Here is a 27,994-nt window from a genome sequence, read left to right on the forward strand (position 1 = left end):
GCACTGGGGAGCCCAGAACTGAACACAGGACTCCAGGTGCGGCCTCACCAGTGCTGAGCAGAGGGGAAGGATCACCTCCCTTTGCCCTTGACGCAAAGAAGGCTAACGGTATCCTGGTCTGCATTAGACAAAGTATTGTCAGCAGATCGCGGGAGGTGATGGTGACATGGACATACGGGAGAGAGTCCAACGAAGGGCCACAAAGATGTTTACGGGACTGGAATACCTCACATATGAGGAAAGGCTGAGAGAGCTGGGACTGTTTAGCTTAGTCATTTATTTGGATCTTTAAGTCATATGCCTGCTGATATCATACAAATCTTGAACAGATGATAGCTATATTAGAACACATTTTTTCCCCACAAAAATAAATTTGAAACAGAATAAATCCAGAGCAAGTATCCTTACATACTATTGTCTGTCCTCCCATAACCACTGCTATCAATAAAAATTCAAGACTGCAAAATCTTAAAGACATGTTAAAATCTGTTCCTTCATAGCAGTGGGTTTAATTCTTCATCAAGTTGCACATAAAACACTGAGATAAATGTCATGTTTCTCTGGCAGGAACATACCAGGACACATGACCTTGAGGAAAAAAAAAAACCCAAACCATTTACAGTGAAACAAAATTATTTTACTCTAATCTCTCCTACACCCATGCCTCAAACTCAGTCTATAAAACTATCCTCTTTCTCAGAAAGGAGTTTAGTAGGTCCTTAGCTTCTTTATTGAAGCTGTCAGCAAGGATGCCAGATAAGATCTAATTCTGTCTTCAGTTGTGCCAGGGGCAGTTATAGAATTGATCTTCTGAAAAGGGACTTTCAAAACTGCCTAGGGCACAGAAAAGCATATGCCCCTGTAAAATTTACAGTTGTTATTATTCCCTCAAATGTACTGCCTCATAGTATCCTTTAAACTTTTGTTTTCCCTTAACTTTCATTCCCAAATAGAAACCAAGCTGTTATAAAATGGAGAACTCCACCAGGAGCTCTTGGTGACAGAAATTCTTCAATGGTGCATATATGTATGTACGTACGTATATATATATATGTACACACATCTATTTATAAATGCATAGATATGTGTGTATATTCTTGCATGTCACAGGAGTGTCGCATTTCAGGGATCTGCAGTATTGAAGGTAGATTTCTACGACCTTACCATACCTGTATCGGAGGTAGAATTTCCAGGCGTTCCCCCAGCTCCTTTCCCCCGTCCCTGAACTTTGTCCATGCTCTCCCTGCTCCTTCTCTCAGACGTGGCTCCCACTTCATGGTGTGAATCTGCAGCTCACTACCTACTTCAAAGGCATCTTGGTCCCGGTGCCAGCCACAGGAGGGAGGAAGGTCCTAGCAACTCAAGGGGACCGGGATATAGAAGGAGGGGCGCAAAAAAAGACCCCGGCCGCTCTCAGCCCGGCAGCTCTCCAGCCCCTGCGCACAGCTCGCTGAGCTGCCACTACAGCCGCTGCGGCATCTCATGCGGACGCATCGCGTTGCTATGGAGACTCAAACATTCCATGCCAGAACGCCATGGCTGCCGGCACGCGGATTTTGCAGCTCGGTGTAACTAGGCGCGCGGTGCAGGGAGCTCTCACTGAGCACTGCTCGCGGTGGCAGAGAAGAGGGAGAGACGTAAACTCGGACGTCTGCCAGCCCAACGGGATGTGTATAACGTGCTTAGCAGTGCTGTTTGCACAGGCAATCCTTTGGGTACATGCATATACCTTCAAAGAACCTGCACGCACATGTTACAACACTAGAGCAGACCTGTGCATGTATACACATTTGATTAATTCCCGGAGTAGCCTCTAGATGAAGATGAGGAGGGAGCAAAGACTGCTAACTGGCCCTCCATCTTTACAGAAAAATTCCATGGAACTCTGAAAAAGAAAACACAGAAACATCTCCTTTTTAGCAAAAGCTAAACATTGACCTGCATATGTTACAAAACTGATTCAGCATAAAGAACCATTTCCCACACTGATGCAACGATCACCTCTTGCTCTGTAACAACATCCAAACCTGTGACTGTGAAGCAGATCTGAGATACACATACAGCAACCAGCTCAGAAGGCAGAGGACTAGGTGGAGCAGACTGAGCTGCTCCTGGGACTTCTGCACTGAAGGCTTTCCCTTGGCCGCTTGCAAACAGATCACAACCGATCACGTTCCACCCAGCGACAACTTCAGCAAGGCTATTTCCCTAAAAAACTTTTCAGAGTCACTGATCCAACAAAACAGGCTCAATGATAAACAGACCACGCACACCCCAACCTCCCATGTCACACTGAATTGAGACTCCCCTAGCTCGGAAGAGGCAAGGCCGGCTCTACCCACGTGACCTGGACCAGTGGCGGGGTAACGTGCAGGGCGAGGGAGGGGAAATAAGCCTTACGTCTGCCGTTGGAGGTAGTGTGTAGTGTCATTTCCGGGGAAGCTTGTAACGACCTCAAGCAACAGGAATATCCGGTTCAGGGTTGGGGAGGCTCAGTCGGTGTTGCGTAGTTTGTGGTGAGAATGGCGTTGTGGTCTTCCTCCTTTCAAGGTCTTGGTTCGGTTGAGGAGGATGAGGAACGGGAATTGACTCTCGCATCTATCCAGCGCCTGTCGGAAACGCAGGTACATCTCTCCCCGTACCGCTTGTCATGCCGTTTTCTTGTTCTGCTGAGTTTGTACGGGGCTCCGTGTGCTCCTTCCTTCCTCCGGCGGGGGGGGGGGGGGTCTTCGGCCGCACGTGCCAGTGGCGTGGGTTTCCGTTGCTGGACCGAACCTTAGGTGGAAGCACGCGTGACTCCCACCGCTGGGGCATTCTACGTCGCCAGTGCCTGCACCTGCAGGGCTCGTGCCTGGTTTCAGCTCTCCGGGTTCTCGGGAAAGGGCTTTTGACTATCAGTTTACAGAATCAATTTACAGAGAGCCGGATCTGTTTTGGGCTCATACACGTGTACTTTCTTTGCACTGTGTAGTGTAAAATATAAAATGAAACCACTGAAGAGGTGCAAAGATGTGAGTCTGAGAAGTGATTAAACTTTTTTTTTTTCTTAAATAATCACTGAGTCTGGTGCATTGGGGGTGGGGGTGTAAACAGGCATGCATAAGTGCATGCTTATCCTGGATCTGTTTAGCTATCCTTGGACGTGCCAGAAAGGACTTGCGTAGTAATGCTATAGGTAATATTGGAATTTGTCACCAGCCCACTGTCACAGGCAAAACAGTCTCAACTCGGGGAATCTTATTTCATTTAATTTATTGCCAGCTGATACAAACTCAATTACTGATTCTGGTATTGAGGGGAAAAAAACCCCCACAATTAAACAGGGAAACACCTTTTCTCCCCCCTTCCCCAGGTTCAACTTCAGTCAAACGCCTCCCTGCTTCCTAGTCTCAACTTCCCTTGTTTTTGCTGGGTTATGATCTGGTGACAGGTGGCACAAGGGAGGTTGGGGTCATCTGCATAATGTTTTCTTTCTGCAGCTCCTTGCTGCTTACTCATTTTATTTCACCACTCCTTGCTTCTTACTCATTTTCCTCTGCTCTAGCGTGGGTTCCTCCATGGGTTGCAGGCCCTTTGAGAGCGTGCCTGCTTCGGCATGGCTTAACCACAGGACGCAGTCCCTTCGGGGCATAGCTGCTCTGGTGTGGAGTAATTCCTTTCAAGATTGCATCTCCAGCTGGTACCTACATTGTCTCCTTCCATTTCTCCTCCCGCTAGCAGCTGCCACTCTTTCTTAAATATGTTTGAGCAGAGGCACCAGGTGTGCCAAATTTTGGCGTGCAATGGATTGTTTACATCATTTTCAGAGCTGGCTGGAACAGGCTATGACTGGCACATAAGAGTACACGGCCTCTTCCTGCACAGGTCACCCCTGCAGCCCCCTGCTACCAAAACCCTTTACTTTATGCCCAATACATTCCACCCTTTACCTCTGTGAAACATATTTAAGAACTGTTTGAACATACATCCATTATAAACTCTACTTTCAACATCATCACAATCTTAATATACATACATTATAAACTCTACGTACCCTACATACAGCAAATTACTGCTTCTTTCAGCAAATTACTTGGGTTGCTGAGGGAATGACAACTGGGTCTATCTGAGTACATGCAACAACATTGGGGTCAGTAGAGAGCGCTGTAGTTGGTTCCCTCCTGTGCAAACCACGCTTCTTCCTATTCCAAAAACCCAAAGCTTTCCTGTCCCATCTGTCCATCTGCAGTGGTTAAGAAAGTCAATCCTGAGGATGGCAGGGGCAGTAGGGCCAGTGGCAGCAGGTAGGGGGTACCAATCCTGTCTATTCAAACTGAGGCTCCCTTCCACTGGAGCTAGGCATGTCTCTCCTCCAGTTGTTCCATGAATGACTACACTTCATCACTGCTACACAATGAGGGCAATAAGGTGCACTCAGTGCCAGTATCCACTAGGGCACCATATTGTTGAGGCAAAGGGGTGCTTGGCCACCCTACCTAGATAGTCCAATAAATTCAGTTATCCCCATCCCCTGCCAGGCCAGCGCGTGCCCCCCGCCAATGGAGTAAATTCAAATCAGTTGTCAGAACAGTATGCGGTCCAGAGATGGAGGTAGGAGAAGGCAATGGTTTAACTGAACTCTGACTTCTCCCCTGTTCTTGCAATTCCTTAGCTTGCAGTGCTAGATCTCTAAAGGGCCTTCCATCCTGCTCTGTCATATCCTCTTCCTTTTCTTTCAACAACATCTGTAAGTCCCAGCATGTAGGAGGGGGGTATGCAGAATTCCCATTCTTTCCTGATGTTTTTCCCGAGGTTAACCATACTACCAGGTCCTCAGTATTATCCTTGGCCATGCTGCTAATCTTGCACCGTTCTTCTGGCATGCTTCCTCCAGTATGGTACATATAGGTTACTCCTTGATCAACAAGGCATCCCACCAGGTTATCAGGTGATACCAGAGGGATGTTAGGAACTTTGTCTAGCCATCAGAGCTTTTGGGCCATGGTGTCAGTGATGACCACCTTTTCAGGGTCCCTCCATTCTTGCCTGTAAATACACTCCAGCAGCCCAAGCAATTGCAGTTGATTACTTCCTTCTTCCCAGGCCCTCCGTGGGGTTATTTCATTTGCAGGATCTGGCCACTGCTCAGCATATCCCTCCATCAGCCGATCTCAAAGCCACCCTCCTTTGCGCAGGGCTGTCAATTCCTTTGATGCAGTGACAGGTGGCACAGAAGGTTGGGGTGGTTGTGTAATAGTTTCTTTCTACTGTTTCTTGCTTCTTACTCTGGGTTCTTCCACAGGCTGCAGTCCCTTTGGGGATGTGCCTGCTTTGGCATGGAGCACCTCCTTCTAAGGGTGCATCTCTAGCCATGTCCCTAGCAATGTCTTTTTCCATGTGTCCCATTCATTTTTCTTCCTCCAGCAGCTGCTGCTCATCTCTTAAATATGCTTGAGCAGAGATACCATGTGCTTCTCTGACTGGCTGAAGTTTTGGCATGCAATGGGTTGTTTACATCAGTTTCAGAGCTGGCTGGAACCGGCTGTGACTGGCACAAGGCAGTTCATGGCCTCCTCCTATATAGGTCGCCCTTGCAACCCACTGCTACTGAAACCCTGCAATTTATACCTAATACACCCACAGTAACAGTTGAGCATTTTACAAGAGCTGGAGTGTAGGAGTGTCCTGGTTTTGGCTGGGACAGAGTTAATTCTCTTCTTAGTAGTAGCTGGTACTGTGCTGGGTTTTGGATTTAGTGTGAGAATACTGTCGATAACATTCTGATGTTTTAGTTGTTGCTAAGTAGCGCTTATCTTAAGCCAAGGACTTTTCAGTTTCCCATGCTCTGCCGGCAAGCAGGTGTGCAAGAAGCTGGGAGGGAGCATAGCCGGGGCAGCTGACTTGAACTAGCCAAAGGGATATTCCATACCATGGAACATCATGCCCAGCATATAAACAGGGGGGAGTTGGCCGGGAGGGGCGGATCGCTGCTCAGGCGTTGGTCAGCGGGTGGTGAGCAATTGCATTGTGCATCGCTTGTCTTTTCTTGGGTGTTATTTCTTTTTTTTTTGTTGTATTCTTTTTCGTTACAGTTATTATTCTTAGTTAGTAGTGTATTTTTATTTTTACTTTAGTTATTAAACTGTTCTTATCTCAACCCATGAGTTTTACTTTTTTTCCTTTCCTCCTCCCCACCCCACTGGGAGAGGGGAGGGGGAAGTGGCTGTGTGGTGCTTAGTTGCTGGCTGGGGTTAAACCACAACAAGGAGTTACTCAAACATTCTCATGATTGAAAAATAAACACTGATACAGTGCGTTTCTCTGTAGGTGCTAACTGGAATTGCCCTTGTTGCAGCTTGTGTCCATTGCTTCTCATCCTGTCCCTGTATACCTCCGAGAAGAGTCTGACTCCATATTCTCCTATTAAGCAGTTGTTGACAACAATTCCTCTTGAGTCTTCTCTTGTGAAGGCTGAACAAACCCAGCTCTCTCAGCCTCTCCTCATATGTCACATGCTCCAGGCCATGACCATCTTAGTAGCCCTCTGCTGGACCTGCTCCAGTATGTCCATGTCTGTCTAGTACTGGGGAACCCAGAAATGGACACAGCACTTCATGTGTGGTCTCACAACTGCCGAACAGAGGGGAAGGATCCCTTTCCTGGAACTGCTGGCTACGCTCTTGCTAATACAGCCCAGGATGCAGTTGGCCTTCCATGTTGTAAGGGCACACTGCTGCCTCATGTTCAACTTGTCCACCAGGACCCCCAGGTCATTTTCTGCAAAGCTGCTTCATAGCCAGTCAGCCTCCAGCCTGTACTGTTGCATGGGGTTATTCCAGATGCAGGACTTTGCATTTACCCTAGTTGAACTTCATGGGGTCGCTCTCGGCTCATTTCTTCAGCCTATCCAGGTCCCTATAAATAGCAGACTGGCCCTTCAGCATATTGACCACTCCCCCCAATTTGGTATAATCCACAAGCTTGTTGTGTGCACTCCATCCCATTCTCTAGCTTCTTAATAAAGATGTTATACAGTATCAACCCCTGAGGGATGCCACTGGAAATCAACCAATGGTTGGACTTTATACCACTAATCACCACCTTGTGAGCCTGGCAATCACTTGCTACAAAAGCCAGGGTCTAAATGAACATAGAGGATAGCCAATGAATGATGGGCAGGGAGAATGACCACTAAAAGAATGGATATGGAGAGTGATTGACAAATTATGGATAGGAAGAATACTGTGGGACTAATGGACAGGGAGAATGGCCAATGAATAATGAACATGAAGAATAGATTCTGACATATAAGTAGGGTAATACTTCACAAACTTGAACAGTATGGAGAGCCTTTCAGTATAATTGCTATACCTGCAGATATAATGTGTATAGAGCCTTTTCTTACCCCAGTACCTTTTGCCAGCACTACGTACTGTTTAAATATTTTTAATTTAATTTAGAACTGGTGAAAGACCATGCAACTTCTGTGTATTGCAGAACTGGAATGCAAACCTCACAACTCTGTCCCCTCAGTGTGGCTCAGTTAAGTTCAGTAGAGTCAGGTGAGACAATTCTATCTCTAGTAATTTCTTCGTCTTTTTGGCTAAAGTTGTTGATTAGGAAACTAGCCACAGCCCAGGCAGAGTTTTTAAATTAATATTGGCCCAGACAAGGGTTGCTCTCTAATTTGATAGAGACTCCTCTTCAAACAGCTGATAGATAGGAATTACTTTCTGCTGCTGCTACTCTAAGATTAGATCCAAATTTATGATATAGAGGAAAACAGTTCTCTATCCCTTTACTATGTTTGTCTTAGCTACAACTGTGCAAAACACTGTACGTTTGTCACAGCTACAAGTTTTGGGGTATATTTGTACAATAGTCAAATGTATGAATACAGCACGTGACAAAATGTTGAACTGGTCTAAAATCAACTTGGGTGTTTTAATGTGCTAGTAGTGGCTTTCCCCAGTAGATGTACAGGGAATCCTGGGACCAGAGGATATACTTCCACAAGTAGCTCCCATTCAATGGCTTCACTACTATTGATAGCCAAGCAAGTTAAACTGGAGCTAGATATGTCTATATTTGCTACAAGCACACCTCCAAGTGCGATGCAGGCAAGGGCCAAGAGCCCCAGTATTTTTCATCTTGACAAACTCACTTATGAGCCAGACCCCAGTTTTTACTGAAATGTGGCTCTGTAGATATCCAGTACACAGGAGTAGGAAAACTTTTATACTGACTGTACCCATTTTTTATTAGGAGAAAAAAAAAAAAGATTTTTGCTGAAAATAATATGACCTAAATTCTTTTTATGTGTTTGTATACTTCATTTTCCCAAAGCCAGAACGTGATCTCTCATAATTCCCCCATGATACATCAAAGAATACTGTAGGTTGGAAGGGACCTCTGGAGACAGGTGTTGACCTGCTAGATGCACCTACTTCTAGCTGTGCCTTCCCCCCTCACTGGAAGGATCAAGGAGAACACCACTTGGGCCCCATGCCTTTTGCCCTTGTCCCCAGAGCTCTGTAGACACTCTTGATACATTCAAGGTCATCCCTTGCAGTATCACTGCTGCCCACGTGGATGAGCAGCAAGAGATAATAGTCCAAGGGCTGGACAAGCCTCAGCAGTTTCTCTGCAGCATCCTGTATTTGATCCCCCATCAAGCAACAAATCTCCTGAGACAGCATGTCTGATCAGTAGATAGGTCCCTCTATCCCCTACAGAAGGGAATCTCCAACCACTATCACCTACTGTTTTCTGTTGGTGCTGTCATTTTGTTCAGGCTCAGCTGTCTCTGAAGCCTTCCTTAACACAGTTTGTTCCTTCTCACCTCTTACTAGGGTACTGTATGTATTCTGTAAATTCAAATCTGTGGGCAGAGAAAGAGCCTTTCTCACATTGCCAGAGGTCAGAAGCTTCCTTTTTTTCCCAGTCTTGGGAGTATCCATCCAGCACTCATTTGAACATTGCCTATAGCTGTCCCTCTTTCTGTATAGCTATAAATAGCATAAGTAGGTCATTAGGAAGACTGCATTGTTTATAAGAACTTGTAATTTTTTTCCAAATTGCAAGTAGTCAATTGTTCTTTAAAAAGAGATTTGCTGTGATTCTGAAACAAAGTTGGCATGAGACCTTTGATTAATCTGCATTGAAGTTTCCTCCAGGTAAGCTCTCGCAACTTAGTGTCCTTCCTATCCCTCTACCAAAGATGGTCACCATCACTAACTTCAGAATATTGCACTGGAAGGCTGAGAAGCTAATACACACATTTTATTTCTCACTTCTGGTGGGAGGGCAGAACAGATCATAGAATTATAGAACAGCCCAGGTTGGAAGGGACCTCGAAAGATCATCTGGTCCAACCTATCGTGGGAAAGGGAGCCTAGATGAGATTATCTAGCACCCTGTCCAATAGCATCTTGAAAACCTCCAGTGATGGGGACTCTACTGCATCCCTGGGGAGGTTGTACCAGTGATTGATTTTTTTCTCACTGTAAAAAATTTTTCTTATATTGAGATGAAACCTCTCCCAGTGTAACTTGTACCCGTTGCCCCTTGTCTTGTCCATGTGGCTCCTTGTGAAGAGAGAGCCTGCATCCTCTTTGTAGCTTGTAGATGGTTTAGAGAAAGAAAAAATTCTTAAATTGCTGAGTTTCTAGTGTACATCTGTAGGCAATATAAATACTGTGGTTTAAGAAATCACTTCTGTCTCCTAGCTGTTAGTGACCCTCTCAATATATTTGGTAGAAGGAAAGGGATGCTTATGTTGTGCCTCAACTAATTCATAGCTTAAATTCCACTTTCACTGATAGTCCAGGCTAAGATGCTAGGACATGCATTGAGTAATTGTATTGGGTTTACGTGGCAAGGTTTTGGTAGTGGGGGGGCTGCAGGAGTGGCCTCTGTGAGAAGAGACCGGGGTTGCCCTCATGTTGGACAGAGCTGGTTCCAGCCAGCTCCAAAACGAACCCACTGCAGGCCAAAGCTGAGCCAATCAGTGAAGCTGGTGGCACCTCTGTGAAAACATATTTAAGAAAGGGCAAAAAAATACTGTGTAGCAGTTGTGAGAGAGAGGAGTGAGGAAAAAATGTGAGAGAAACAACCCTGAAGACACCAAGGTCAGAGAAGAAAGAGGAGGAGGAGGTGCTCCAGTCACTGGAGCAGAGATTCCCCTGCAGCCTGTGGAGAAGACCATGGTGAAGCAGGTTGTCCCCCAGCAACCCATGGAGAGGACCACATGCCAGAGCAGGTATTCCCTGCAGCTCATAGAGAGGACCATGCTGGAGCAGATATCCACACTGCAGCCCATGGAGGACACCACACTGGAGCAGGTGGATGTGCCCTGAAGGAAGTTGCAGCCGGTGGAGAGCCCATGCTGGAGCAGGGTCCTGGCAGGAGCTGCAGCTTGTGGGGGACCCACATTTGAGCAGTCTTTTCCTGAAGGACTGTACCCCATGGAACAGAACCATACTGGAGCAGTTCTTGAAGAAATGCAGCCTGTGGGAAGGATCCCACGCTGGAGCAGGGGAAAAGTGTGAGGAGGAAGGAGCGCCAGAGAGGAACTGTTACAAACTGACCACAACCCCCATTCCCCATCCCTCCAGCACTGCTCAGGACAGGGAGGAGGAGACAGAAGAGTCAGGAACAATGGAGTGAAGTTGAGCTTGGAAGGGGGAGGGGAACATGTTTTCATGTCTTTGTTTCTCACCATCCTACTCTATTTTTAATTGTCAATAAATTAAATTAATCTTCTCCAAGTCGAGTCTGTTTTGCCCATGATGGTAATTGGTGAGCGATCTTCCTGTCTTTATCTTGACCCACGAGCTTTTTTTCATCTTATTTTCTTCCCCTGTCCTGCTGAGGAGGGGGAGTGTGAGAGCAGCTTGGTGGGCACCTGGCAGCCAGCCAAGGTCAACCCACCACAGTAATATTACTCCATGCTGGAAGGTAGGTAGTAATAGTTACTCTATTGTTATGATTTGACATCATAAAGCAGATGCTTTCTTCTCAGAAGTATGTCTTACAAGTATTCTGCTATTTTGGCTACTGTTAATTTTGCAGAATAAAGATAGCCAGAGGGGAGTGAGGAAAATCCTTTAATCTACAAAAGAACTTTATGATATGCAGTCTGGAGATTGTATTACTGGTGGCAATACTTGATCCATGATTCTGTAAATATCTTTCAATTAAGTTTAGAAAGCTTGAAGTAGAAGTTTCCTTTAAAAATCATCTAGCTGCACAGTATCATGTTTAGTCACTGTTGTGAATATAATATTGCTTTTAAGATGCCTTCCATCTCAGTGTTCTATTTGGGAGTCAAAGCCTTCTGTTTCTATATGCTTCATAAATTCTATCAGTTTTCCTTCCATAAACAGCATGTTTTGTTTTCCACACAGACCTATGGTCAAGGGATTGAATTAATCTGTCAAAAACAAAAAGAGTTTGTGAAGAGCTCTGTAGAATCCAAATGGAATCTAGCAGAAGTCCAGCAGAAACTTGGTAGTTTAGCACTGCATAATTCGGAATCCACGGATCAGGAATATGCCAAAGCACAGACTGAAGCTTCAGAACTGAGACAGAGAGAGGAAGAGTGGAGAAGAAAAGAAGAAGCGCTAATACAGAGGGAAAGACAGAATCTATGGAATACAGATTCTTTTAGTAAGGAGGTATTTAATAAGGTAAGACATGTATAAATGTGTATGAAAACAATTATAAGCCTTTTTTATTCCATTTATTTCTCATCTTGAGTGTTTTCTATATCTAGTATAGTGCTTATTGTAATGTGTTGAATGTTTTTCTTTCTTATTTTGCCCTATTAAAGGGGACATGTTGCATTGATATCACAAATGTGTATGACACTTCTCCTTTAATTGGGAATCAGAACTTATATTTGTCCCTTTTAGCAACTGTTGCCAAAAACAAGGATGAGCAATAGTTCTTCACGTGAAGTTTGCTTGTTTGTTATGCCAAATTCTCACATTTGAAACATGCACAGTTTGCCTCTAATAATGTGAATTTCTTAATGCAGATTATTTTAGCACAAACTGTCTTCATAGTAAATGCCAGTTTTGTTTTCAGCACTTAACTTGAATATGAACCGATAATGCATCGTTTTTCGTAATTCCACTGAGTTAGTTTCATCAGGGCTAGATGGTGTAGATGTTTCTCATTGTTTATAGATCAGTAAGTTCCTACTAGTGCATAGAACTTTGAGATAGATTATTGCTCAGAAGAAGAATATGATAAGGCATTTTTCACCCTATTATTAATTAGACAAGCTGTGTTTTGATAAATAATCTTCTTGGGTACATTAAGTGTTGGGTATGTATGTGTTTGCTGGGCTATGCTTAAAACTAGAACATTGCCCTTTAAATAGTAATGAATTAAAATAATCCTATAGTTCAAAAAAGGTATATGTGGAGATTCTATGATAGTTTTTTCTCATCTTTAGAGTTTTATTAGTCAATATAAAAGAAAAGAAGTAGAAGATGAAGATATATCTAAATCATTTATACAGAAGCATGAACAAAAGATTAGATACTTTGGTAAGTATGTTGCTTCCAACATTTTGCAGTTTAACCTCCTGTAGGATTTGTGTAGGTCTATTTCTTTTTTTCATTATTATTATTATTGTACAAAATGGATGCTAACAAATGAAACATCTGGCAAGGAGAGTATATAGATTCTTGTTTCTCAGGACAGGAGATGTGGCATCGTAACAAATAACCATTTCAAAGTAAAGGAAACTGTAAATCACAGAAGCCTGTTGGTTCCTACGATCAATGAGAACTTCTTGAGTCAACATAGAACTGAAAAAGTTTTTCAAGTCATGAAAATTAAAATTCTAGCAACTTTTTCTGTTGTTCCATGGGAAATGATAGGGGCATTAATGGAGATGCAATTCCTGCATGTAAAAGTGCCTGGGACTGTCTGTACCTGCCTCCTATAAATAGCTGGGGTTTTGCTGTCTGTTAATCCATGAGGGGGATGAATGATAAAAGGTAAATATCTGCAAAACAGCTGTTAAGACTATGTAGAGATGGAACCAATCTTTTATTTTTAAAGATATATTTATATGAGTGATAGAAGGGTAAAACTTTGTATCTAGTACTGGCAAGCAGTAAAATATCACTAATATGTATATTAGGGCAATTAACTCGTATGAAGGACAATGGAGGGGGAGGGAAGGTGATGTCACTGCTTGAATTTTGAGTTCTGACTTTCAACCTGCAGCTCTTTCCATGAAGGTAGTTTCATGCTACTTACTACAATTCAGTCTTCTAGTTAACTTTCAACCACTGAGTTGGCTCTCCTGTTTTGACCTTAATGCTTGAACTTGGTTATAAAAATAGCTTTGTATTTCCTAAAACCTAGCAAACCATGTCAGAAGCATATTCATTTTAGACTATGATTATGCTTTCATTTCTGTTTGTCTTACTTGCAAGCACTTAAAGAACTTTTCTATCAAAATCACTGAATGTAAATCTCCATCCATCAACTTAGTTATACTATCAAATTCTTAACAAATAGGTATAGATACTACTTTGTTACAGTGTGTGAAAACCATTTACAGTTAACCTGTTTTTAACACTGTCAGAGATACAATAAAAATAAGATCTTAACAGTAGCAGCTAACTATATTTCAGTATCTTTACAGTCTGAGCATACCTTATTGGTAATGCTCTTTTAGCATTGGGAGGTGTTTTAAAAACAACAAAAAAATTGAGTTCAGTTTTATTTGCATGCTGTTCTTCTGAGGTAACAATGAAGTGTGAAGGAGACTGTAGTAGTATGTAAATTTGAATAACGTCTTCACTGCATTAAATCACTTCTCCATATTGAATGTGTTAATTCATGTTGTTGTTGTTTTTTTTTTTAATCAGGTATGCTGGGCAGATGGGATGACAGTCAAAGATTTTTGTCTGACCACCCGTATATTGTATGTGAAGAAACAGCTAAATATCTCATCTTATGGTGTTTTCATCTAGAAGCTGAACAGGTACTAGGAAGACCTTTAAACTGCTTAAAAGTATGCAGTTTCCCACTTACACTACAGAAAAGCTGTCCAAATTGATGAGCCATTTAATTACTCTTCTCCCTGTCTTCCCATGTCCATGTTATCTTATTGAAGGAAGCCTCCAAAACACATTACTACATTAGATCTAGTCAGCTAATTAACAGTCCCTTTGCTTCTGTCAGCATCAGTTCTTTTCTCTTTAAGAATCAAATGCAAAGATGTTGCTGAATTTTAGATAGAGTTATACTTTTAAAGATATTTTCTGTAATTATGTAATTTCTCTTTTCAGAAAAGAGCTCTGATGGAACAAATAGCACACCAAGCAGTTGTGATGCAGTTTATTATAGAAATGGCCAGAAGCTGTAATGTGGATCCAAGAGGCTGTTTTCGTCTATTTTTCCAAAAAGCCAAAGTAAGTCAGAACTTGTATAACACTGAGAGAAACTCTTGATACCTTTGCAAGGGATCAGTGTTCTGAAGGAGCTTTCCTCCTGACAGTTGGAGGTTAAATATGTTACTGACTGAATCAAGCTTATGGGTAAGTGTTGTTTTATTGGCAGTTCATTCTAGGATGAATGTTTTGTGTAATTCTGATCTTGAGAACGGAAATTCCATGGATTCTTGTTAGGTCAGAGGGAAAGCAGAACATAGCATGGGAACTACAGGAGTGTGGAATAGTGAAGTGCCACCTAAATTACAGCGGCAAACATGAATGTGTCTGAGGACTGAGTGTCCTATTTCACTTATCATAATGCCTCCCTATGCAGTTCATGGCAGGGCCCAATTTGGAGTCTGTTTCTCTTCAGTCAGTCATAGTTAGCTCTGGAATGCTGGGAGAGGGAGAGAGATGTGAGAAGACTGAAGCTGCGGTTTGATGCAGGTTCTATATTAAGTTATACAAGACTGAAGAATCAAGTCATGCTGATCTTAATGCTGCCTTAAGGACTTAAGTTGACACCCACTTTGATTCATGCTTTGCTTTTGAATTGAGTGCTGCCATGAGTACCTTTTCTCTTAAGGGTATTGGCTTCTGAGATGGAATAAAGGAAGGGTTAAAATTATATTTCTTTTGTTCTTACATGTTCTCAGATGAATTAATAACTAAGTTCCTATACTCATCAAATGCTAAAGTCTCTCTTTAAAGCAAAACAAACAAACAAACAAAAACCAGCATACCTGAATCTTCTTTTTAAGCTGACTGGTGCTAATATTGTTATTGACTTGTCCAAACCATTATCCTTCAATGAGTATAATATGCATTACTGCAGGACTTCTTTTTAGCAGTTGTGTGAGCTGACACAGGCAGGACGCAGGAACAACCACAAAACCACGGATGAAATGCAAAGAGTAAATTTATTTTTGTTACCTCGCGAACCGGGGGATCCCCGAAACAGCACCTGGGCAGAGGCACACAAGCGGGGACGCAGGCACCGCGGAGCTCGGTCCTTGCTAGAGGATCGCTGAACCTGCTTTTTTCGCCTGTTTTTCAGGGATTCGCGCAGGCGTAGTTTACCACTGTGTTTTGATCTTTCCCACAGCAGGGCAGGAATCTCAAGCATGTTCGATAGGGCGCCTCTGAGTTTATCACAGGCCTATGTTATCTAAACACAGATGTTCTACTTGTCAAGCACACAAGACTAAACAACGATTAGTATGATATATGTGTTTTTCTACACCCCAGCTGCAAGTCACTTGAGCATGTTTACAGTCCTCCTTGCCATTCTTCTGTTATTTTTCCCACATTCCACCCCCTTGCTCAAGAGACCACTTCCACTGGGGCTGGCAAAGCTGGAGCTGTTCATTTGGGCTTGCGGGGTGTAGGGCAGGGTAATTTACAGAGGCACATAATAAACACATATAGAAAAAGGAATAAACATATCTCCACAATAATGTTTTGAATCAGGTGTCCCACTCATCCTGTCAGGGAATTAAATCACTCAGCCAGCCAGGCACCACCAGTAGATTGTTTCATTTGATGCATTAAGTCCTGGAGGTGTTGAATGTTGTCCTCTATGCTGGCTGATTCATCGGTTATGTTGAAGCAACACATGCCTTCAAAATCAGAGCAGCGTTTGTGGTGTCGAAGAAGGAGATAGTCCACCGCCAATTGATTTTGTAATGTTCCTTGGCGTACAGCCATTACCTACTCGGAAAAAATAGCAATGAGGAACATTAGTATAAAAAACACTTAGCATAGTATAATTTTGTTATACAGCTACTGGGGTTGGCATGCCAATGAAGCACATTGTCAAAAGATCTGCAGCTGTTGATCTTCCCTTAACATAAAAGGCAGATGAGTTAGTTACAGTAGAGGCCAATCAAATCCAAGTATTTACATGTTGATCTTGCGGAGATGTATCCAGGGCATGTGCTTGTAGTAAAAGACTACAAAGCACGATGAGCCAACCTGTGATAGGGGAGGAAAACAGGAGTGTCATCTCCTTCCAGTAATACATACGCCATTGCCCCAGCTCCTTCAGCTAATATCACTGCAGGTTTGATAACCTGATGTGGGGTAATTGCCCACACAGATTGGAGAGCTATGGCTTGTGCTTTTTCAGATTGAACTTCAGTTCGATGTTGGGTTTGCGACACCAATAACACCGTTCCAGTGCTATCTCCTCTAGATAAGGCACAGGTATTCGTCAAAGATACCTGAAATACAAGAACAACAAAGGATGTAAAATAAGAGGAGAAGTTGGGGTACAGAACCATATGGCATTCTCAGGGGTTATTATATGAATCTTCATGTCTAGAGTAATAGGTCACGGTCCCACCATGCAATCCATCGGTGTAAACAATTCCATTTCCCCTGTAGTTAATATTTTGGGAGAGATACCATCTGGAAGAATTTCAATCCTCACCATGTTTTGTACTGGAGGTGTTGTAATATGATGTCGTGGTTTAACCCCAGCCGGCAGCTAAGCACCACGCAGCCGCTCGCTCACTGCCCCCCCCACCCCTGGGATGGGGGAGAGAATCAGGAAAAAAACCTCGTGAGTTGAGATAAAGACAGTTTAATAGGACAGAAAGGAATGAAAAACAATGATAATGATAATAATAATATGACAATAGTAATACTAAAAGAATTAGACTATACAAAGCAAGTGGTGCACAATGCAATTGCTCACCACTCGTTGACCGATGCCCAGTTAGTTCCCGAGCCGTGATCCCCCCTCCCAGCCAACTCCCCCCAGTTTATATACTGGGCATGATGTCATATGGTATGGAATAGCTCTTTGGCCAGTTTGGGTCAGCTGTCCTGGCTGTGTCCCCTCCCAGCTTCTTGTGCCCCTCCAGCCTTCTTGCTGGCTGGGCACGGGAAGCTGAAAAATCCTTGACTTAGTATAAACACTACTTAGCAACAACTAAAAACATCAGTGTGTTATCAACATTCTTTTCCTACTAAATCCAAAACACAGCACTATACCAGCTACTAGGAAGAAAATTAACTCTGTCCTAGCCGAAACCAGGACAGTATCCACCCCTTATTCTATACCATCTACATCATGTCCAGGTCCCACACTTTCCAATGCATTTTCAATTAATCACCACCACTTTTGCTGCCTTTTAATACATATACACACAGATATCATTCCCTTAATGTATAAGCCTTTACAATGTCCATTTAAAATGTTCGTTGAGTTCATTCAGTCCATGACTTTGGACTCCATCTATCATAACAGTCTGTCTGGGCAGGAGGGATGGTGCGAAGTCTGCTCAGTCGGCAAAGCAGGATCAGGCTTTGGTGCAGTGCAGCAGGCAGATGACATTGGGCGCAGCAGGAGGATGGTGTGTAGTGTTGGATTGTTGCATGCTGCAGTCAGTCCTGGTTCCATCACTACTGCACTTCACTTGGTTTTATCAAAGTTCATTCTTTATTAATCTAGATAATTCTTACTGTAATACTGTTGATATAGCATATAACAACTATAGTAATGATGACATACAGTGGCAGGATTATATAGCAATTAACATAATACAATTTAATTCACTGGCTATTCTCACCTAAAATCAAATCCCCTTGAGGCACACATCGGACTTCCCCATCCTTCCGCATCACCCACCAAGTGCATCCAGGTCCTTGAGCAAAAGCAATCCCACGAATGGGTTTGCCTTTGCCTGAGGCAGGAGTAACCCAGACTGTCTTCCCTAGCATATTTTTTGTGTGCACTACAGCGACCTTATCCCCTTCTACAGTACGTAAAAGTTCTGATTGGGCAGGGCCAGCCCGATTGGCAGATCCTCTAGTGTTGCCTAACCAGGTGGCCTTTGCTAAATGTGTATCCCAATGTTTAAAGGTCCCACCACCCATTGCTCTCAATGTAGTCTTTAACAATCCATTGTATCGCTCGATTTTCCCTGAGGCTGGTGCATGATAGGGGATGTGATACACCCACTCAATGCCATGCTCTTTGGCCCAGGTGTCTATGAGGTTGTTCCGGAAATGAGTCCCATTGTCTGACTCAATTCTTTCTGGGGTGCCATGTCGCCATAAGATTTGCTTCTCAAGGCCCAGGATAGTGTTCCGGGCGGTGGCATGGGGCACGGGATATGTTTCCAGCCATCTGGTGGTTGCTTCCACCATTGTAAGCACATAGCGCTTACCTTGATGGGTTTGTGGGAGTGTGAAATAGTCAATCTGCCAGGCCTCCCCATATTTGTATTTCAGCCATCGTCCCCCATACCAAAGAGGCTTTAACCGCTTGGCTTGCTTAATTGCAGCGCATGTTTCACATTCATGGATAACCTGTGCAATAGTGTCCATGGTCAAATCCACCCCTCGATCGCGAGCCCATCTATATGTTGCATCTCTTCCCTGATGACCTGAGGTGTCATGGGCCCACCAAGCCATGAATAATTCACCCTTATGCTGCCAGTCCAGATCCACCTGAGCCACTTCAATCCTAGCAGCCTTGTCTACCTGTTGGTTGTTTTGATGTTCCTCAGTGACCCGACTCTTGGGTACGTGGGCATCTACATGACGTACTTTCACAACCAGGTTCTCTAGCCGGGCAGCAATATCTTGCCACAATGGGGCAGCCCAGATGGGTTTACGTCTGCGTTGCCAGTTACTCCGCTTCCATTGCTGCAACCACCCCCACAGAGCATTTGCCACCATCCATGAGTCAGTATAGAGATAAAGTATTGGCCATTTTTTCTCGTTCAGCAATGTCTAAAGCCAGCTGGATGGCTTTCACCTCTGCAAACTGACTCGATTCACCTTCTCCTTCTGCAGTTTCTGCAACTTGTCGTATAGGACTCCATACAGCTGCCTTCCACCTCCGATGCTTTCCTACAATGCGACAGGACCCATCAGTGAACAGGGCATATTGCCTCTCCTTTTCTGGCAGTTTATTATACAGTGGGGCCTCTTCAGCACGCGTTACCTCCTCCTCTGGTGATATTCCAAAATCTTTGCCTTCTGGCCAGTCTGTGGTCACTTCCAGAATTCCTGGGCGACTAAGGTTTCCTACTCGACTTCGTTGTGTGATCAGTGCAACCCACTTACTCCACGTATCATCAATTGCATGATGTGTAGAAGGGACCTTCCCTTTGAACATCCAGCCCAGCACCGGCAGTCGGGGTGCTAAGAGGAGCTGTGCTTCAGTACCAACCACTTCTGAAGCAGCTCAAACTCCTTCATATGCTGCCAATATCTCCTTTTCAGGTGGAGTATAGCGGGCCTTGGATCCTCGATATCCCCGACTCCAAAACCCTAGGGGTCGACCTCGGGTCTCCCCAGGTGCTTTCTGCCAGAGACTCCAGGTAGGGCCATTCTCCCCGGCTGCGGTGTAGAGCACATTTTTAACATCTGATCCTGCCCGGACTGGCCCAAGGGCTACTGCATGAACTATCTCCCGTTTAATCTGTTCAAAGGCTTGTTGTTGCTCAGGGCCCCATTTAAAATCGTTGCTCTTCCGGGTCACTTGATAGAGAGGGCTTACAATCAGACTATAATTTGGAATATGCATTCTCCAAAAACCCACAACCCCTAAGAAAGCTTGCGTTTCCTGTTTACTAGTTGGTGGAGACATAGCTGCTATTTTGTTGATCACATCCATTGGGATGTGACGACGTCCATCTTGCCATTTTATTCCTAAAAACTGGATCTCCTGTGCGGGTCCCTTCACCTTACTCTGTTTTATGGCAAAACTAGCCTTCAGAAGGATTTGGATTATTTTCTCCCCTTTCTCAAAAACTTCTTCTGCTGTGTTGCCCCATACAATGATGTCATCAATGGTATTGCAGGTGTTCTGGAGCTTCACCCTGTTCCAGTGCATTCTGGATTAATCCATGGCAAATGGTGGGGCTGTGTTTCCACCCCTGGGGCAGTCGATTCCAGGTGTACTGGACGCCCCTCCAAGTGAAAGCAAACTGTGGCCGGCACTCTGCTGCCAAAGGGATTGAGAAAAATGCATTGGCAATATCACTTGTGGTGTACCACTTGGCTGCCTTTGACTCCAGTTCATATTGAAGTTCTAGCATGTCTGGCACAGCAGCACTCAGCGGTGGCGTGACTTCATTCAGGCCACGATAGTCTACTGTTAGTCTCCATTCTCCATTAGACTTTTGCACTGGCCATATGGGGCTGTTAAAGGGTGAGTGAGTCCTGCTGATCACTCCTTGGCTCTCCAGTCGACAAATCAGCATATGGATGGGAATCAGGGAGTCTAGGTTGGTGCGATATTGCCGCCGGTGCACCCTTGTGGTAGCGATTGGCACCTATTGTTCTTCAACCCTCAGCAACCCCACAACCGAAGGGTCCTCAGAGAGACCAGGTAAGGTGGACAGCTGTTCAATTCCCTCTGTCTCCAAGGCAGCTATACCAAAGGCCCACCGATACCCCTTTGGGTCTTTAAAATACCCTCTCCTGAGGTAATCTATGCCAAGAATGCATGGGGCCTCTGGGCCAGTCACAATGGGGTGTTTTTGCCACTCATTCCCAGTTAGGCTTATTTCAGCCTCCAATACAGTTAGCTGTTGAGATCCCCCTGTCACACCAGAGATACAGATGGGTTCTGCCCCTTTATAACTTGATGGCATTGGAGTACACTGTGCCTCGGTGTCCACTATAGCCTTATACTCCTGTGGATCTGATGTGCCAGGCCATCGAATCCACACAGTGCAATAAACCCGGTTGTCCCTCTCCTCCACCTGGCTGGAGGCAGGGCCCCTCTAATCCTGGTCAGAGTACTTGTTACTCACTTCTTGTAAAAATGACTTAGAGGTCCCTTCAAGAGGGTCAGAAGCCCTTCTACTTTGTCTGGAAACCGGAGTGGCATCTTTCCTGGAAGAATCCCCTTTTCTGGTTGTTTTTCCTTTCAATTCACGTACCCGTGCATCTAGGACCGAGGTAGGTTTTCCATCCCACTTCCTCATGTCCTCTCCATGGTCACGCAGGTAAGACCACAGGGTACCCCGTGGTGTATACCTTCTATATTCTCTCTCTTGATCAGAGGAATGCTCACTCCTAATAGCTGAGATATTGGTCCGTACAGGTGGGGAGTAGGACTTTTTGAGCAGTTCGATCAGTTTTTCGGACTTTTCAGACAGTTGTTCCACAGCCGAGACACAGGCTCGTAGGGACGAAGAGAGATTTTCTTCATATTGCCGGAGTTGGCGAGCCATTTCATCCACTGTCGGTGCCTCTTCGTCTTTCCAAGTTAGTACTGCCAATGGGTTGGCATATGATGATGGTGCGCTCCGTACAAACTTCCGCCACATGGGTCGTGTGCATTGAACTTCATCTGGATCTGTGGGTAATTGTGAACTGTCCGGGTCATAAGAAATCATCTCTAGCACGGCTAATTCCCTCAGGTACTGGATACCTCTTTCCATGGTGGTCCACTTGCCTGGTTGACATATAACATCTTCCTTGAAGGGATACCTTTCCTTCACACTTGACAGGAGTCGCCTCCAGAGGCTGAGGGCTTGTGTCCCTTTTCCAATCGCCTTGTCAATGCCACCTTCCCTTGCAAGTGATCCCAGCTGCTTGGCTTCCCTACCCTCTAATTCCAGGCTACTGGCCCCATTGTCCCAGCATCGGAGCAGCCAGGTGATAATGTGCTCACCTGGACGACGGCTGAAATCTTTTCGCATATTTTGCAGCTCACTCAGGGATAGAGATTGGGTGATTACTTCTGGTTCTGCCTCTTCCTCCTGTTCTCGTGATGGCCCTGGTTCATCTTCATCCTTCGCTAAGCGAGCTGATTTTTTTGTATATTTCTTCTTCTGTATAGGGGCAACTGATACTGGCACAGGTTGGTTCTCTGGTTCAGCCGCAGCACCTGTCGCAGGGGTCGGAGTAGCCGCAGCGCCTGTCGCAGGGGTCGGAGTAGCCGCAGTGCCTGTCGCGGGGGTCGGAGTAGCTGCAGTGTCTGTTGTGGGGGTTGGAGTAGCCGCCTTGCCTGTCACCGGGGTTGGAGTAGCCGCTGTGTCTGTTGCAGGGGTTGGAGTAGCTGCAGTATCTGTCGGTCTGTTTTCCCTCCCTTCCCCCTGAGGGTGCTGCACAGTATCGAGCAGTGTTTGGTAGATACTGGCCAGGGCCCAGCACAGTGCGATAAGTTGTGCCTCTTTGGAATCGCCACAGCATTTTCCTTTCAGATAGTCTATCACTTTATCAGGGTCCTGTAGTTGTTCGGGAGTGAAGTTCCAAACCATTGGAGGTGAGAAGTTCTCTAGATACCTGCCCATATTCTCCCACATGCCATGCCACCCATCACTATTAAGCCTCGGGGCAGTTTTCCGAGTGGTATTCTTAAACAGTTGTTTAACCTTAAGCAAGACCTGGAACACATTCAGGAGACATAGCAATAGGAACATGCTGGTTTGAACATCCCAAGGATATTCAAAGTTCTCAAGAGCTACTGTAATTTGCCTGGAGGAGAAGGGGAAGCTGAAGAAATGTGTCTCCCCCGTGGCTTGGCTCTCCGATGAGAAAAGGTACAAGGTGTAATTATTAATAGTTTCTGATAGATGGCTCCCGAAGTACGGAGGTGACGGCAATGCTGAGTACAAATACCGGATTAGTTTCACGACCAGCAATTCTATCGTATCATAAGCCAGTGTTACAAAGTAGAACAACATGATAACTCTGGCCCAGTTCCCACAGCACAACAGGGAGCATATACTGCAAGTAAGGTATTACATAACGCACCTTTAAGAACAAGTGCACCAACTTTGAGAGCAAATACATCAACATTGTGACCAGCAACTATTGAACTAATATAATGTATGTTTATAACAAATTTGTTCTAACACATTCCAGTCAGATTTGTCGTTATCTCAACCCATCGTGCCCCACGTTGGGTGCCAAAAAGGACTGTCATGGTTTAACCCCAGCCGGCAGCTAAGCACCACGCAGCCGCTCGCTCACTCCCCCCCCACCCCTGGGATGGGGGAGAGAATCAGGAAAAAACCTCGTGAGTTGAGATAAAGACAGTTTAATAGGACAGAAAGGAATGAAAAACAATGATAATGATAATAATAATATGACAATAGTAATACTAAAAGAATTAGACTATACAAAGCAAGTGGTGCACAATGCAATTGCTCACCACTCGTTGACCGATGCCCAGTTAGTTCCCGAGCTGCGATCCCCCCCTCAGCCAACTCCCCCCAGTTTATATACTGGGCATGATGTCATATGGTATGGAATATCCCTTTGGCCAGTTTGGGTCAGCTGTCCTGGCTGTGTCCCCTCCCAGCTTCTTGTGCCCCTCCAGCCTTCTTGCTGGCTGGGCATGAGAAGCTGAAAAATCCTTGACTTAGTATAAACACTACTTAGCAACAACTAAAAACATCAGTGTGTTATCAACATTCTTTTCCTACTAAATCCAAAACACAGCACTATACCAGCTACTAGGAAGAAAATTAACTCTATCCTAGCCGAAACCAGGACATATGATCATAGGGTGTTTGATTATGAATATTCTGGCTGTTTAACAAAAAACCCTGCTTTAGTATGATGTGAACTCCAATGTTGTAAAGTTTTAGTACTGGTTAGCTTTTTTAATTGTTCCTTCAACATCCCATTCATTCTTTCAATCAAGCCATTAGCTTGGGGATGGTAGGCAATGTGGAATATCCAATCTATCCCTAGCCCTTGAGCCCAATCTTGGACATTATGTCCACTAAAGTGTGTTCCTTGGTCACTTTGTATTTGATGAGGAGGTCCGTATTGATGAATGAGTTGTTCTAAGGCTTCCATTGTGCTATGTTGATTAGCATATTTGGTGGGTTTAGCAAAAACCAGTCCTGACACTGTATCCACAGCAGTGAATACATATCGCCACCCCCTCGACAGGGGCAGGGGGCCCATGTAATCGACCTGCCAGGTATTCAAGGCCCGCTGACCCCGTTTTATCTTTCCCCATGGCCTATATAATGCCCTTAAATGTAGCTGCATACAAATAGTACAATTATGTGCACATGCTTTATAAATATGTAATGGCTATCGAAAAGAAAGCATTAGCAAGATCTATCACCACCTTCCAGGGTTTTAAATTTTTGCTGATTTTTTCTATAAGAGTAACCATGTCTGGTACCGTAACTGCAAGTGGAGGGGTGACTTTATTCAATTCTCTATAATCTACAGTCATTCTCCAAGTGCCGTCTGGTTTTTGAACAGGCCAAATAGGATTCAGCAATTTTGGGGGACCTGCCAAACCTTCATTTCTGCTGTTTTGGCATTTGCCAGGTAGCATGTTGCCTTGAGATGGCAGGCGAGGGTGGAGGGTAGGTGCAGAGTTGATGGTGGGGCCAGGGGTGGTTGGCTTTTTTGCATAGGCATTAACTTTTGCCATCAGCAAAACATTTCTGATGTTGTAATTGCATTTATTTCTGATTGTGGGACACCAGCTTGTACAAGATCATTCCACATTTGTTTCCTTGTCACCCGTGCTGTAACTCCTTTCAGTTTTGCCAGCTTTCCTTTATCCACCACCTGCACAGATGGTCCCGAAGTTACAGCCCCAATTTCCCTCAAGGTATTTGCTAGGGCGCGTACATTACCCGTAGCATTTGTGACTGCTGGTATAATCAAGTGTTTTAGTGAGGCAGGCGCTCCTCTCAAAAGCTGCATTTTGATACTTCTCGTTAGTGATACCCTGTCCGAATTGAATCCTGTAATCAACACGAGCCATTGCTGTTCTCAGAATGTTCCCAGGCACATCAGAGTAAATTGATAAGCAGTACAGCAAGCAGTGAAAGCAAAAATCAGCCACTAATGAGCACTAGACTCTAACATACAGTAAGACAAGCAAGCACAGAAGCCTGTCAATTAATAGCTAAACAGCAATAACAACTATAAATTCGATCTAGCACATTCCAATCAAATCTTTCGTTATCTTGAACCCTTCATGCCCCACGTTGGGCGCCAAAAAGGACTGTCGTGGTTTAACCCCAGCCAGCAACTAAGCACCACACAGCCGCTCCCTCGCTCCTCCCCGCTCCCAGTGGGATGGGGAGGAGAACTGAAAAAAAGTAAAACTTGTGGGTTGAGATAAGAACAGTTTAATAACTAAAGTAAAATATAATACACTACTAACAATAATAAAAATATAATAATAATAATAATTGTAATGAAAAGGAATATAACAAAAAAAAAGAAAAAAAAGAAATAAAACCCAAGGAAAAAAAACAGTGATGCACAATGCAATTGCTCACCACCTGTGGACCGATGCCCGAGCAGTGATCCACGCCTCCCAGCCAACTCCCCCCTGTTTATATACAGGGCATGGCGTTCTATGGTATGGAATACCCCTTTGGCTAGTTTGGGTCAGCTGTCCTGGCTATGCTCCCTCCCAGCTTCTTGCACACCTGTTTGCTGGCAGAGCATGGGAAACTGAAAATTCCTTGGCTTAAGATAAGCGCTACTTAGCAACAACTAAAACATCAGAGTGTTATCAACATTATTCTCACACTAAATCCAAAACCCAGCACTGTACCAGCTACTAAGAAGAAAATTAACTCTATCCCAGCCAAAACCAGGACAACTGGTAACTAATAACCATTCCAATTTCCCAGCTAAATTGCGAGAACAATCCAATGCTGCTTTCCATGACAATCCACGCATAGCTGTTTCAATTGTCTGGGGGGTAACCATTGCCCCGTCATCTATTTCAGGCCATGCTTCCGGCGGAGCCCATGTAGCCAGGAAAGTGGCCACAGGGGTCCAGCACTAAGAACTGGGCCATCCTGGAATACGGGGAGTCACTGTCGTGGCCTCCCCAGTCCCTGACTTTTTTGCCAGCCATGGCATGGCTGTTCCTGGATCCTGCCGACTACGCCAAGTGTGTGAGTCAGCACAGGCAGGGTGCAGGAACAACCACAAAACCACGGATGAAATGCAAAGAGTAAATTTATTTTTGTTACCTCGCGAACCGGGGGATCCCCAAAGCAGCACCTGGGCAGAGGCACACAAGCGGGGACGCAGGCACCACAGAGCTCGGTCCTTGCTAGAGGATCGCCAAACCTGCTGTTTTTGCCTTTATATCAGGGATTCGTGCAGGCGTAGTTTACCACTGTGTTTTGATCTTTCCCACAGCAGGGCAGGGATCTCAAGCATGTTCGATAGGGTGCCTCTGAGTCTATCACAGGCCTATGTTATCTAAACACAGATGTTCTACTTGTCAAGCACACAAGACTAAACAACGATTAGTATGATATATGTGTTTTTCTACACCCCAGCTGCAAGTCACTTGAGCATGTTTACAGTCCTCCTTGCCATTCTTCTGTTATTTTCCCACAGCAGTATATATGCTTACAACTAGATGTAAATCTGGCTGAGATGAAAAATATTTCACTCTTCTCTTTACAGGCAGGGGAAGAAGGCTATTTGGAAGCTTTTAAAACTGAGCTTGAAGCATTCAAATCAAGAGTGAGAATCTGTTCACCGTCTCAGGGCTTTCAAGCTATGTCAGTACAGAATCCCAGTGTCTATACTGGTATTGTAGAAGGACTGGAGTCTTTGTCACAGGTAGGCTTTTTATTTCCAGAAATTAATATAACAACTCTATTAGGAATAGATTTTTGCTACAGTCTTGAGAAGATGTACTTTTTGAGATCTAGGAATAGGCCTCTCTATACTTGGAGCACTGTCAGTTCTAATGTGCACTATTATCAATATGCAAGAGATTGTTTCTCAAAGCTCTCACAATTTATAGTGTCAAAAGGCATATGTTAGTTCAGTGTCCTTGAATAATTGTGCTAAATGGAAACCTGCATCATTAACCTGTTCAGGTACTAGAATTAAATATGCTTTGTATCACAGGAGGTGAAATGAGCTTTCAACTAAAAATGACTAATCCCGTTAATAGAAACCTACAGGTAGTCAAGGCTAAGGAAAATTTACTCTGTGTTACGATATTCTGCCCTTGTTTTTATCTTTATCTTGGAACACTGGGGTCTTTGGTTTCAGTGTTAGTGATGATCACATCTTGGGCTGAAGAGAAAATTTTAAAGGCTTTTAAAAGCTGGATGTTGGGGAAGGAGACACAATTTAAAGTACTTTGAAATAAATTTGGTCAAGGTACCTGTTTGGTAAGATCTGGTAACTGAACCCTAAGTAAATGCACAATAAGGTGATAGTATGCTAGCTGAATTTAAAGAAGCTTCTTGACATTCACATTATGATAATACTGTCTGGGGGGTTTTTTTAAGAAATTATATTTTATTACGAACTTATCTTAAGACAGACAAAATAAAGAGCTTGACTTAGTTCTCTGTAAGTGTATGTATGTATTGAGATTAAGCTTTCAATTCTTCATTTGTTGCAGAATGCAAATGATCTACAAGGTTGCATAAACAGAAGTGTCTGCAATTTAAACTCAACGCTACAAAAAGATGAAGAACCCAAAATGATGGACACAGTATAGCACTGTTAAGACTGAGGCAAAGTACTCTTTTTTTATTACAAAGAAAAGAATGTGGCTATTTTCTTGACACATTTTTATGGGTATTGCACTTTATTTTTGGTGCTTT

The 27,994-nt window shown here is 44.2% G+C and overlaps 1 protein-coding gene across 1 annotated transcript; it reads left to right on the forward strand.

Annotated features, from left to right (window-relative positions):
• Positions 1 to 2,522: 2,522 nt before the first annotated feature.
• Positions 2,523 to 27,994, forward strand: LOC127028491 (hsp90 co-chaperone Cdc37-like 1). The gene is made up of 7 exons (XM_050914254.1): positions 2,523 to 2,624; positions 11,388 to 11,669; positions 12,443 to 12,536; positions 13,875 to 13,990; positions 14,298 to 14,420; positions 26,832 to 26,990; positions 27,790 to 27,994. Exons 1-7 carry the CDS (start codon positions 2,523 to 2,525, stop codon positions 27,886 to 27,888), a joined length of 975 nt encoding a protein of 324 aa, XP_050770211.1. The 3' UTR covers positions 27,889 to 27,994.

Source organism: Gymnogyps californianus, unplaced genomic scaffold, assembly GCF_018139145.2.
Source record: "Gymnogyps californianus isolate 813 unplaced genomic scaffold, ASM1813914v2 HiC_scaffold_33, whole genome shotgun sequence".
NCBI classification, from domain to species: Eukaryota; Metazoa; Chordata; class Aves; order Accipitriformes; family Cathartidae; genus Gymnogyps; species Gymnogyps californianus.

Excerpts from the sequence above, each read along its gene's own strand:
- LOC127028491 (XM_050914254.1), top strand. The coding sequence starts at position 2,523 with ATGGCGTTGTGGTCTTCCTCCTTTCAAGGTCTTGGTTCGGTTGAGGAG. Across the intron at positions 2,625-11,387 it reads AGCGCCTGTCGGAAACGCAG|ACCTATGGTCAAGGGATTGA; the intron begins GTACATCTCTCC and ends TTTTCCACACAG. Across the intron at positions 13,991-14,297 it reads TTCATCTAGAAGCTGAACAG|AAAAGAGCTCTGATGGAACA; the intron begins GTACTAGGAAGA and ends TTCTCTTTTCAG.